General features: G+C 43.5%; 1 protein-coding gene across 1 annotated transcript in view; it reads right to left on the bottom strand.

The window, feature by feature from the left end:
* Positions 1–12950, bottom strand: part of MYO3A (myosin IIIA) — a 104562-nt gene that overhangs the window by 41485 nt on the left and 50127 nt on the right. The window contains exons 13-18 of the mRNA XM_056856986.1: positions 12719–12921; positions 11796–11894; positions 10645–10759; positions 6965–7091; positions 5560–5770; positions 2936–3083 (exon numbers count right to left, since the gene is read on the bottom strand). Of these exons, the coding sequence (XP_056712964.1) occupies positions 2936–3083; positions 5560–5770; positions 6965–7091; positions 10645–10759; positions 11796–11894; positions 12719–12921 (903 nt within the window). The remainder of the gene's footprint in view (positions 1–2935; positions 3084–5559; positions 5771–6964; positions 7092–10644; positions 10760–11795; positions 11895–12718; positions 12922–12950) is intronic.

Below are 12950 nucleotides of genomic sequence, written 5' to 3'. Positions count from 1 at the left end.
TGGTCTGTTGAAAAAAAAAATTCCACACACACATCAGGAGGTGTGCTGTACTGAAGAACAAGCCAACGGTCACAAGCATGGAGGAATCTGCTTGCTCCATTTAGCTAGTTGGCAAAGAGAGGCAGGAGATGTGACACCTTCGCTCTCGATGCAGCAGGTCCTTCCCAAAAGCACCAAAAATGGCAGCTCTATAGGGGTTTACAGCTAGCCCACCAGGAAACCCACCTGATGATCTTGACCCACAGGTTGAAGACCACTGCTCTAAAGAAACACCACTCGTGTAGCTTAGTAGTCCTAAAAGCACTTCCTCATACTGCGCTGAGAAGAAGCCTGAGGATTATCTGAATGGGCCCTGGAAAGTCGATTCTGATACTGTATCTTTTGATTATTTCACTGCCATAATGATTAAAAACTACAATGGCGTAACTCCTAAGGAACATGTATAACATAACTGAAAGCTTTCACAAACTGCAGATGAGGCAGTCACAAGAAAAAGAGCTTTGAGAGAATATTATCCCAGATAAAACTTTCCAGTTAATGCCACTCAGGGGGTTACCGCACTTTGTATTCCCAGAGATGTATTAAGAGTTTGAAAATGTTATTAAAAACATCACTTTAAAAGGGTTTTTGGATACCACAGCTAAAAAATGGTTGGAAGACGTCTTCACAGCTAAAGGGGCCAAACAAAGTGCGAACAGTATTTTTGATAACAGTTTCAAACTCTTAATACATCGCTGGGAATACATAGAAAGTGCGAACATATTTTTTTATAACATTTCCAAACTCTTGATACATTGCTGGGAATACCTAGTGTGGTAACAGCCACAGACATGCAGATGCTCCAGTTAATCATGTCTCGCTTCTAGTTTAACCCATATAGTTACAAAGGAAGGGGCTCACTGGATCGGGGCCTCCATCCACAGACGCCTGAACATTTGATTTCCCCCTGCCACCGTGACCTATTTTCTTAAACAAATTCCTCACTGCCATTTAAAACTGTTAAATATTCATTTTTCACCCTTTTAATAAGCTCTCGAAAATCTGGCCACTGACCCTTCAAGTTCATTCGCTTTCGGTAACGGCATCAAATTTTTCATCCGTTTTAAAAATAAAATCACATCTTACAGCCAAAGCAAATTCTCCACCTTCTGAATCAGGCAGCAATCTTCCTGCATGAAATAAAAGCAAACCTCCCACCCTTCCTCACCCCACTGCCACAGAAAATTCATATTAATATGCTTGCTGTCAAATTATTAAGAAAGTAACTTTCCTAAAACTGCTTGGTATGGGCGTTTCCCCCCCCTATTTTTCTATTTTATTTTATTTTACTTTTTTGCTGTTGAACCATAAATTACACAGCGACCCTTATTCCTCATCAAAACAACACTGCATTTGCATCAAACCTATTATCACCATGTTCTGTTGCCTGGATACTGTAAATGGGAAGCCTAATGCATTCCCCCCGCCAATGAACATTTAAATTGCAGAAAGAAACCAATCAGTTGAGCATAGAACATATATAAACAAAAGTGGGGGTCTATTTGTCCTCTTTCGGTTCTCCAAAAAGAAGTTGTAGGTGACCTATCTCAGAGGAAATTCTGTGTTCAGAAGTGCCAAGCTATTTATATACATTTGCGGGTGATCAGCCAACCAGAGAAACCCCAGTAGATTAATTTCATAGATTTATTTAATATTTAATATTTGCATACAAAACCCAGCCATTCTAAGGAAAGGATGATGTTTTCCAGCAGACTTTATCAACATGAAGCATCCCCCCCTTCTCTCACACACAGGGAGGAATGCTTCCAGCATTTGCCACGTGAGGTTTGCAGAGGTAGTTACATTAAAAGAAATAAATTTATTTCAATGGGCTTGGATCTCAGAGTAAGTTTTCAGTAATGGAAAGGGGGCATATTCACCATTACCTCCGTCCCACTGCAGATCTCCAAATCTTCCCAAATTGTTCCCGGTCTCCCAGAACAAGCATTTCACGAAACATTTGGGGCTGCAGCGGGAGAGGGGAAGGTGAGAGAGTTGTTTTCCGCCAATGGAAGCACCTTCTGTAAGCGGAGATCGAATGAGTCTCTTGCTTTGACCAGTCTTTGTTGCTCAGTTTTAATTCTATAAGATTTTATTGTCCTATTATTACATTTGTAGTTTTAGGATTTTGGGGGGAGGAGAGCCAATGTGGTGTAGTGGTTAAGAGCTGTGGACTCTAATCTGGAGAACTGGGTTTGATTTCCTGCTCCTCCACATGAAGCCTGCTGGGTGACCTTGGGCCAGTCACAGTTCTCTCATAACTCTCTCTGCCAATGTGGAGGCAAGCAATGGCAAACCACTTCCTAACATCTCTTGCCTTGAAAACCCTACAGGGTTGCTGTAAGTCAGCTGTGACTTGATGGCGCACACACACACAGTTTTAGGATGGAAACCTGTTTCAAGGGAAATTTTTTAGAGAGTTTATACACACACACACACACACAAATAAATATGGCTTGAATTTATCCAGCCAATTAAAATTGACTAGATGTTGTAGCCCTATACACACACACTGAATTATTCAAGAGGGCTTTTCTGCATAGGTAATAGGGTTGTACTTAACAAAATGGTTCAGAAAGATACGTGGTTAAAGGGTTAGCGACAATGGTTTATACTACTGTATATAGCTCATACTGCCTGTTGCTGTAAGTAGGATCCTACTATGTAATTTTTGCATTTGGTGCATCATGTTAATACTCCTGCTTTGCCTTAGTTCTGTTTTCAGATTTCTGGTAGGTTCCAGATTTCTACAACCCAGATCCTACTGCATTGTTTATTGTACGTCCCATCCTGCCGATTGTATCGACTCACTCTGTGTAATCTGCTTTGAGTCTCGGTGAGAAAGGCTGAACAACACAAATAAATAAAAACATAACACAAAAATGATAATGCCCACCTGTTCCCATGCGAAAACGTGCTGATTGAAGTAGAACTGGATCTGCTCGTTGGCAATGTTGATGCAGAGCTGCTCAAAAGAATTTTTCTTGAAGTTTTCAAACCCGAAGATATCAAGAATCCCAATGTTCAGTCCCTCGTCACTTCCACTGAAAAATCACGAAATGTATGTTACGTTTCTTCCTTGGTTATTTCACATCGGTTTATCGTCACAGCTGCTTCAAGAATGCCACTAATGCTCTTGGTCTAAACCCACTGGGATGACATCAGGAAAGGACTGTGAATGTTCTGGCCCAGTTTGGGAGAATGTCAGATTCTAATATGTTATCCTTTGGGGGAGTTAGTCAGAGGCTGAAAGAGTAACCGCAAGCGCCTGGTCTGTCAAGAGAATGGTTCCAGGATAGGTTGCCCTTGCTCCCGGGCAGCGTGTTCATACAGCACAAAATATTTGCATATTCCATAGATTAATCTGCATTGCAAATTTGACTTTACACAAACATATTGCCTCATGGCAGCTAACCCTGACTGAAACAGGGACAAAAAGCTCTTATACGTTGCAAGGCTGCCCTTGACCTAGGATGCAAAGGTAGCACTCACAACAGAAATATCTGAGCAGAAATTAAGTCAATGTGTTTTACCTCAAATGTTATTTTTCTGAGGCAGAAAGATGTTCTACAGAGAATATAACTAAAATCAATGACTCATGCCTGATTTGTGCATCTGATTTTTTCCATGGTTGAAAGAAGAAAAATTGGTTTTTAATATGCCGACTTTCTCTACCTTTTAAGGAGAATCAAACTAGCTTACAATCTCCTTCCCTTCCTCTCCCCACAACAGACACCTTGTAAGGTAGGTGGGGCTGAGAGAGTTCAGGGAGAACTATGACTAGCCCAAGGTTACCTAGAAGGCTTCATGTAGAGGAGTGAGGAAACCAACCTGGTTCACCACATAAGAGTCCGCAGTTCATACGGAGGAGCGGGGAATCAAACCCAGTTCTCCAGATTAGAGTCCACCGCTCTTAACCACTACACCACTCTGGTGGTATACAGAAGTTTACTTCCTCAATGGACCTGGCTGCACTGTACAGAATTTGAGAGCTGTAGTGCACATGACCGGATCCCAGTTCTCAAAATCCTTAAAGTATTTTACAAGCAGGGTAAACTAGGGTACTACCTGGGCCATTCAAAACCACACACACATTCCTTTAGTATATTTGCATACCATCTTTCTTCCACTATGAAATGTAACATAGAATAGGGGTTCCAAGGCGGTCTCCCATCCACGCATTGACCAGACCCAGTGTGCTGAACTGAGCCAGCACAGATACTGTACTTCGGCATTATTTTAAAATCTAACCTTTTCCTTCACTGCCCTACAGTTTTAAGCCACCTTGACTTCCTAGAAGGCATACAAGTAATGGAGCCAATATCTGTTCAAGTAATACATTCCATATCTTTATCATTTTTTTAAATTAGTCATCTTAATTAATACATACGTTTGTTTAATCTTATCTATCCAGTTATTAATATCTGGGAATTTGTTTCCTTTCCATTTTCTTGCAAAGTTAATTTTAGCTGTTATCATATGAAGGAAGGATCCTGCCAGTGACCACAGCACAGGGGGATGAGGGACTCTTATCCCTCCTTGGTGCAGTTTTCAAGAGCGTAAATGATAGTCCCTGGCAGGATCAGTCCCCTGTGGTGATTTTAAAAGTCTAAAAAAGGCTCTAAAATGGCACCAGCATCATCTAGCTTGGCCCTAATACAGCCACACTAAAGCACACACTTCTGGCATGTTGGATGCATTACTTGAACAGATATTGGCTCCGTTACTTGTATGCCTTTTTTAGAAGTCAAGGTGGCTTAAAACTGTAGGGCAGTGAAGAAGTACAGTATCTGTTCTGGCTCAGTTCAGCACACTGGGTCTGGTCAATGCATGGATGGGAGACCACCTTGGAAGTTATACTTAGTTTTTATTGTCTGACATGTGTCCAAATTTGTTGGGAAGAAAGGCGGGCCTACCGATATTTTAAATAAATGATTAAACCACAATCAGATGTCTCCTCTTAGACAGCTTAGACACTTCGAGTTGTTTAGCCTGGAAAGAAGGCAGTTAAGGGGAGACATGATAGAGGTCTCTATAATTATGAATTGTATGGAGAGAGTGGACAGGGAAAACATTTCTCCCTCTCTCAATACTAGAATGTGGGGTCATCTGCTGAAGCTGGAGAGTGAGAGATTCAAAACAGATAAAAGGAAGTATTTCTTCATACAACGCATAGTTAAATTGTGGAACTCCCTACCCCAGGATGTGGTGATGCTGCCAACTTGGAAGGCTTTAAGAGGGGAGTAGACAAGTTCATGGAGGAGAGGGCTATTAATGGGTACTAGTAAAAATGGATACTAGTCATGATGCATACCTATTCTCTCCAGGATCAGATGAGCATGCCGAATATATTAGGTGCATTGGAACACAGGCAGGATGGTGCTGCTGCAGTTGCCTTGTTTGTGGGCTGGCCACCTGGTTGGCCACTTCGTGAACAGACTGCTGGACTTGATGGACCTTGGCCTGATCCAGCATGGCCTTTCTTATGTTCTTATGTTCTCTTGTGCAGCAAAACCTTACCTTAAACACGTATCTGGCTTGAGCAGCACATTGATGCGGTTGACTATCCAGCTAAAGAGACGACCATACAGTGCTTTGGCTGTGGCATCTCTTACGTCTGTTGCCCTTTCCATTGTATTGGGGCGTATAATGGTTTCCCCTCGGGTCACCACACAGTGCGAGGTGAGAGCTTCTTGCAATTCATCTGCCTGGATGCACAGCAAGGAGGCAGCTGGAAAACAAAGAAATGAGGGGAGGGGCTGTGGCTCAGTGCTAGAGCATCTGCTTGGCATGCAGAAGGTCCCAGGTTCAATCCCTGACATCTCCAGTTAAAGGCAGGTAGGAGATGTGAAAGACCTCTGCCTGAGTACCTGGAGAGCTTCTGCTGGTCTTAGTAGACAATACTGACTTTGATGGACCAAGGGTCTGATTCAGTATAAGGCAGCTTCATGTGTTCATGTGACACAGTGTTCAAGATCTCACTCCGATTCTTCAAAGATCCAGGCAGAACTGACAACAACTGGATTAGACAGCATTTTGGTAGTAGTAGTAGAAGAGATGGTTTTTATATGCTGACTTTCTCTACTACGTAAGGAAGAATCAAACTGGCTTAAAATCACCTTCCCTCCCCCTCCCCACAACAGACACCCTGTGAGGTAGGTGGGGCTGAGAGAGCTCGAAGAGAGCTGTGACTAGCCCAAGGTCACTCAGCAGGCTTCATGTGTACAAGAGGGGAAATCAACCCGGTTCACCAGATTAACCTCCGCCGCTCATGTGGAGGAGTGGGGAATCAAACCCGGTTCTCCAGATCAGAGTCCACTGCTCCAAACCACTACTCTTAACCACTACACCACACTAGAAGATGATGCTGCCTGTTATCCAAATATCATCTGGGGCTGCAAAGCAGCTTTTTTACTCATACTGGTACTGCTTGCCAATCTCATTCATGTGAGGGAGCTCATAGCAAAAGCACACTACGAGACTATGTAAAGTTTCAAACTGCCACAGGTACTCCAAGTTTAACGATAAAGAAAACATTGGGAGGTCCCATCAGGTTTCACACGTACTGTGTGCTTTGGCCTTTAGTCTTCTTTCTAAAATCTTACATCGGCAGGTGAGGAATGTAGAAAGGCTGACCCTTGAAAGGAAATGTCAAAATTTTGGGGACCAGAACAGAGAGTCCAGAGATTTAACTTGGCCAGATGGATTCCAGAGCAGGCTCTCATCCGCTGATCTTCAGCATGCGGAGATCCGTAAAGGAGGACATACTCCCCAAAGTGTGCTAGACCCAGACTGCTTGGAGCTTCACAGGCAATGACCCGCGATTTCTTGGACATGCAGATAACTCCATGGTTCATAATTAACTAGACAGCTCACTCAATCACAAAAGGCATTTAATTATGTGCAAAAAGGAAGGGAAACTCACCGTTCTCAAGAGGCGTAGGATTGCAAATGATGCTCTTGTCAATCATGTGTTCCGTTACCACCGAGGAGAATTCAATATTGCCCACGTTTAAAATGGCAGCAAGTATGCTGTACACACTCCCTAGTTCCTGAAAGACAGATGCACAAAAAACATGGCAATTATAGTCTTGTAATTGGCGCCTCAGGCTGCAAGCATTATACCAACCTTTCATTTTAATATTGAGAGCAGGTGCCGAGAATCAGCATTTTAACACTGGCTGCATCCAATTTGCTTTAACCTCCCCTTACAGTACACTTTGGAGGAGAAAATATTTAGACTGAAGGTTACATGGTTAAAAGCCAGCCTGGCCATATGGCACACTGAAGTGAGTCCGAGGGTGAGCTGTAGTACAAATGCAACACATTAAACTATCTCAACCCTGTCTAGGTAAATGGTCAAGGTTAACTCAGAAGCAAATTCCACTTTGTTACTCCTAGATAAGTGTGCGTAGCTTTAGAATCTTTACTGTTTAATAGCCACCCTGGGAGGCAGAAAATTAGCTGTGCACTCCCTAAAGCAGAGTTACATCCACCTAGGCCACTGACTTTAAAGAGCTTACAATACAATCCTAAAAAGATTTACTCCAGTCTAAGCCCAATCATTTCAATGGGCTTAGACTGGAGTAACTCTCATTAGGATTGCACTGTAAAATGAACGGGCTTAGACTAGAGTTACTCTGAACACATGAACACATGAAGCTGCCTTATATTGAATCAGACCCTTGGTCCATCAAAGTCAGCATTGTCTACTCAGACCGGCAGCGGCTCTCCAGGGTCTCAGGAAGATATTTCACATCACCAACTTGCCCAGTCCCTCTAACTGGAGATGCCGGGGATTGAACCTGGGACCTTCTGCATGCCAAGCAGATGCTCTACCACTGAGCCACAGCCCCTCCCCTAACTCTCTTTAGGACTGCGCTCTAAAATGATTGCAAATCTTTTTAGGATTGCACTGTAGGACTCTCAAGGGGCTGAAAGTGAATTATCAAGACTACACAATGAGTCCAAGCCCATGGTGCCATTTTGAACCCAGGTCTCCCACATTGTCTCTGTTCACTGAACCACATTGGTCTGGAGCAGACTTGACTACTGCATAACCTTCCAGCACCATCTTGACTGCCTAGCAGCCTATGCTTTTGGCAACCTAGCAGACTCACCCACAATGTTTCTCGAGTCAAGTTACACTCCAGTTATCTCAATTGTCTGCCATCTTCTCCGAAGAGCCATATCCCCATTTTGGGTTATTTCAGGTGGGACAGTTTCAGGTGGGTAGGTCTGCTGTAGAAGAGCAAGATTCAAGTCCAATAGCACCTTAAGGACCAATAAGATTTCCAGGGTATAAGCTATCAAGAGGCAATGATCCCTTCATCAGATACTAGATATCTGACAAAGGGAGATTTCACTCTTAAAAGCTTATACCCTGGAAATCTTGTTGATCTCTAAGGTGATACTGGACTCTGATCTCGCTTTTTAAATACAGAATTAGGTCCCCCCTCCCCACTCTTTTGTGACTTTGGGACCCTTAGATAACTTTTCTGATAAAAATTTAATGTCAGCCTCCTATTTGTGTGCGTATGTAAAGTGCCGTCAAGTCGCAACCAACTTATGGCGACCCCAGCAAGGGGCTTTCAAGGCAAGTGGGAAGCAGAGGTGGTTTCCATTGCCTTCCTCTGCAGAGTATAATTTTGTTGCAATCTTACAATAGCCCTGCAAGGGCTATTATCCCCACATAGCAGTTGGTGAGACTGGGAGTGACTTGCCAAAAGTCATCTACTGAGGTTGCTGCAGAGGCAAGATATGTACCAGAGATATCCCAGGTAACAACTTAGCCACTAGGCCATACCAAGTAGGCTAGCAATGTTTTGGACTTGTATTTCTTGAACAGCAGTCCCCTAACACTGTACAGAAAATATATTTGAGGGAAATCTGTAAAAGCTATTTACAGTGGGCAGAGGTCAATCTTTTTATCTATTGCATTTTTATCTCTTATTCCACAGAGCTGCAGCTGATTCTCCCCTTTGCAATTTTATCTTCATAAAATCCCATGTGGTATGTTAGGCTGAGAGAGGGGCTGACCGGCCCAAGGTCATGCAGAGAGCTTATGGTTGAGTGAGGCTCTGAACTTGGGTCTCCTCTAGGATTGCCAGCTCCAGGTTGGGAAATGCCTGGAGATTTTGTGGGTGGAGCCTGAGGTGGGCAGGGTTTGGGGAGGGACTTCAGTGGGGTATAATGCCATAGAGTCTACCTTCTAAAGAAGCCATTTTCTCCAGGTGAACTGATCTCTGTCGCCTGGAGATCACTTGTAATAGTGGGAGATCTCCAGCCACCAACTGGAGGTTGGCAACCCTAGTCTCCACAGTCCTAGTCTGAAAGTCCAACTACTAGACCATCGCAGGCTCCTGTGTTAGGCGGGGCTGTTCACAGAAGAAAAGTAAGAAAAACTTCTCAGGCTTAGTGCAAGCACTTGGGCTAACCTAGTAGTGATCCCAGCCAAACACTGTAATTTGTTTAGGTTGGGGCTACCAAAAGAAAAAAGAAAGAAAAAAAGAAAAGGAAAAGGAAATAGCACAGTGTGCCAAATTCTAAAATTATTCTGGGCATTTCTGAAAAAGTTGTGTTGGACTTTTGTTATGACGCTGGGTTACGTATCAGAACAGACATTTTTCATGCCTCTTTCCAGGAAGTGTTAAATATGGCTTGATCTATCTTGTATGGCATGATTACTGTTTATTTCCAGCAGCGCTTTCCTGCTACTTTCTGTTTGCTGTGCAACCTTCAGTTTGAAGGAGATACTGTGGGAATGGGCTGCTTTTTCTGTTAAAGAGAAAGATGTCCTACAATACTTATTGGGGGTTATTTTTATCATTATCACACCGTTTTCTGCCCCGGATGCCTTCTAAGTATGTCAAAACATGGGGAAGCTTAGGTCTGATGGACAACCTTCTTTCCTCCCCACCCCCCAGTAGATGAAGCTACTGTGTTTTCCCTGTGGCTAAATGCAATTGTACCTAAATAATCAGGGATTCTGACAATGGAGATGCAAAGTTCACAAGTGCAGCCACTGAGGGCATAAACAGTGACCTACAAAAACCATAGATCTCTGTGGTCCTGTTTAAAAGTTAAATTACAGCCTCAGTTCAGATCAGGGAGGAGAGAGAGGGCTTAACCAACCACTTCACAGTTTGGCTAATGGAAACTGAAGTTAAGAAGTTAAGTCGGTTTTTATATGCCGACTTTCTCTACCACTTAAGGGAGAATCAAACCGGCTTACAACCACCTTCCCTTCCCCTCCCCACAACAGGCACCTTGTGAGGTAGGTGGGGCTGAGAGAGCCCTGAACAGAACTGTGACTAGTCCAAGGTCACCCAGCTGGCTTTGTGTGGAAGAGTGGGGAAACAAATCCAGTTCACCAGATTAACCTCCGCCACTCATGAGGAGGAGTGGGGAATCAAACCTGGTTCTCCAGATCAGAGTCCACTGCTCCAAACCACCGCTCTTAACCACTACACCACCATGATTATCCTATAAGGCTCAAACAGAAACCACCAATATTTGCAGGAGTTTCATTTTACTAACTCTTGTTTTGGCTGGAAATTCGTGCCAACCTGTTTTATTAAAGTCGTTACCGTCGCCAGCGCTCACCTCCATCGTGAAGCCGATCACTTTAAAGCACTGCTCAATTAATTCAAATTGGGACTTATAGAAACTATTGTTCATGAAATCTTGCACTGTTCTGAGAAGTTCATTCTGCAGGTACCTAAAAGGAAGGAGGGAGAGAGAATGTGAAAATTCAGATGAGGTGTTTGACGCACCCTCCTGTCAACCACTTCAATATCCCACTCTCTCAGCCCGAGTGTATATGCTGAGGGAAAAGCGTTGGCCTGAGTATATTTGTGAGGAGATTATTGTCCTTCTCCTCCAGTCCCACACCAGTATTTACCTCAGAGAGAAATATGACACGAGGCGTTTTAACTTAAACAGACAAAACAGGGAAGTTTATTGAACAGAACTCAAAGAGATTGGTTTTCAAGGAAAAGGCAGAATTTGGAGGGAAAACTCAGAGTCAGATTTATAAATGCAAGATTACTTCAGAGAAATAGCTTAGATGTTTTCTTCACTCAAGTTCCTTTCGTTCTTAGTTTCAAGCCTGCTCAGATTCCGTTTCAAGCTTAGTTCTATCCCTGAGAACTATTATTCAGACGCAGACTCTCAGACTCTGTCCCCAGCCTCGCTCTCTCTGACTACCCCACCTCAGTGGCTGTAATCCTTCACACCTCACTGCTACCGAAATAGCTCTACCTCAGAGACTAATTCTCCTCTGTGACCTGAGAATGGGCCCTCTCTAACCCAATTCTCATTCCTGTCACTACCACAGGTTGTGTGTCTCAATAGCTTTGGCTTTAACAGAACCCCTCAGGTTCACAGAGTACAGTCTGGCTTCCGCTCAGTCTCACTACCAAGCTTCCAATCTATCACAGCCCCCTCTGGCTGGTCCCAAGCTTCGACTACTTTCACAGCCTTCTATCCAGGCTGGGTCCCAAGCTTCAACTACTTTCACAGCCTCCTCTCAGGCTGGGTCCCAAGCTTCGAATGCCTTCTGTCTCTCAGAGCTCAGAGTGTCAGCGCTTGCTGCAGATTAACCCCTTATCCGTCACAAGGTGCAGAACACATTTTTAGTCTAAGGTTTAAAAAGGTTCATTTTAGGCAAGAGATCCCATTTATATCTTTACTTGGATTTATGTGAAAACTCTCAGTGGGATAGCGACATAAACACAATAGAAAGAGAATGTTACCTGGGAGGCTTATTTTCTGGTAATTTATAATGTGCTAGTTTCTTCTTCTCTGCCAAACCAGCATAGATGGAGTAAAAAATATGGAAATTCTTCTCGCCTCTGAAATAACAAAAACTTAGTATGGCAGGTATTACAATGAAATCAGAATTAGACCAAAAACACTGGGTTCCTACTCCCGTGATGCTATTCAGAAATTCACGGCAGAAGTACTGATATTTACTCGTATAGCAAATTCTAGGTCTTATCTACACTAGGCAATAAGTGTTTGGCAGTGCAGTCCTAAGCAGAGTTACACCATTCTAAGCCCACTGACTTCAAGGGCATAGGACTACTCGGTAGGAGAGGCAGCAACAGGTGCTGCCACACTGAAATGTGGTTTGTGAGACGATGAACTCTGAGGGCCGTTGGGTGTTGTTGTTGTTTCCCCAGCACATCACTGTAAGCAAGTTTAATGGATTCGTGACTAATAAGTGATAATAATAATGATACCTATGCAAGGTAAGAGGGCTATGCTATGCTTACCCTTACCACTAGGAATGTCTGTCTCGCTTCTGGATCCATCAGATAGCTATACATTCGACAAAACATTTGAACGGGGCTAATAAACACAAATTCTGGTGTAGGCCCAACTGAGGAGACCATCGGCTCACAGAAAATTCAAATTATTTCCTCAGCTGGGCTACATCTGAATTTATGTTTGTAAGCCCTATTCAAATGTTCTGTCCAATGTGTAGATATCTGGTAGGTCCAGAATGCCTATGCACAGCAAGTCTACACAACTGCTGTAACTAATGCGTAAATGTCTGGTGGCCCCAGAAGTGGAATAGGCAGACTCAACCTCCCCTTCCCCTCACCACATTCACCTGGTGCCGCCCACCCTCTCTCTTCTTCGGAAATGGCCCCCTGCCCCCCCTTTTACTTACACAGCTTGATGGATGACTCTGGATTTTTCTAGGAGATACTCTGAAATCTGAGCGCTCACAACAGTTCCAATGGAAGTGAACTTCATTTCTAGATACTTCCCAAATCTGCTGGAATTATCATTAATAATCGTGCCTGCATTTCCAAAAGCCTCCACCAGATTGTTGACCTGGAGAATCTTTTCTTGAAGTGTTCTGTTATTAGCCTATGTTTAAAAACAGAAGCATTCAACCA

The sequence above is a fragment of the Euleptes europaea genome, chromosome 11 (genome assembly GCF_029931775.1).
Source record: "Euleptes europaea isolate rEulEur1 chromosome 11, rEulEur1.hap1, whole genome shotgun sequence".
Lineage (NCBI taxonomy): Eukaryota > Metazoa > Chordata > Lepidosauria > Squamata > Sphaerodactylidae > Euleptes > Euleptes europaea.
This window is presented reverse-complemented; position numbering and strand designations above follow the sequence as displayed.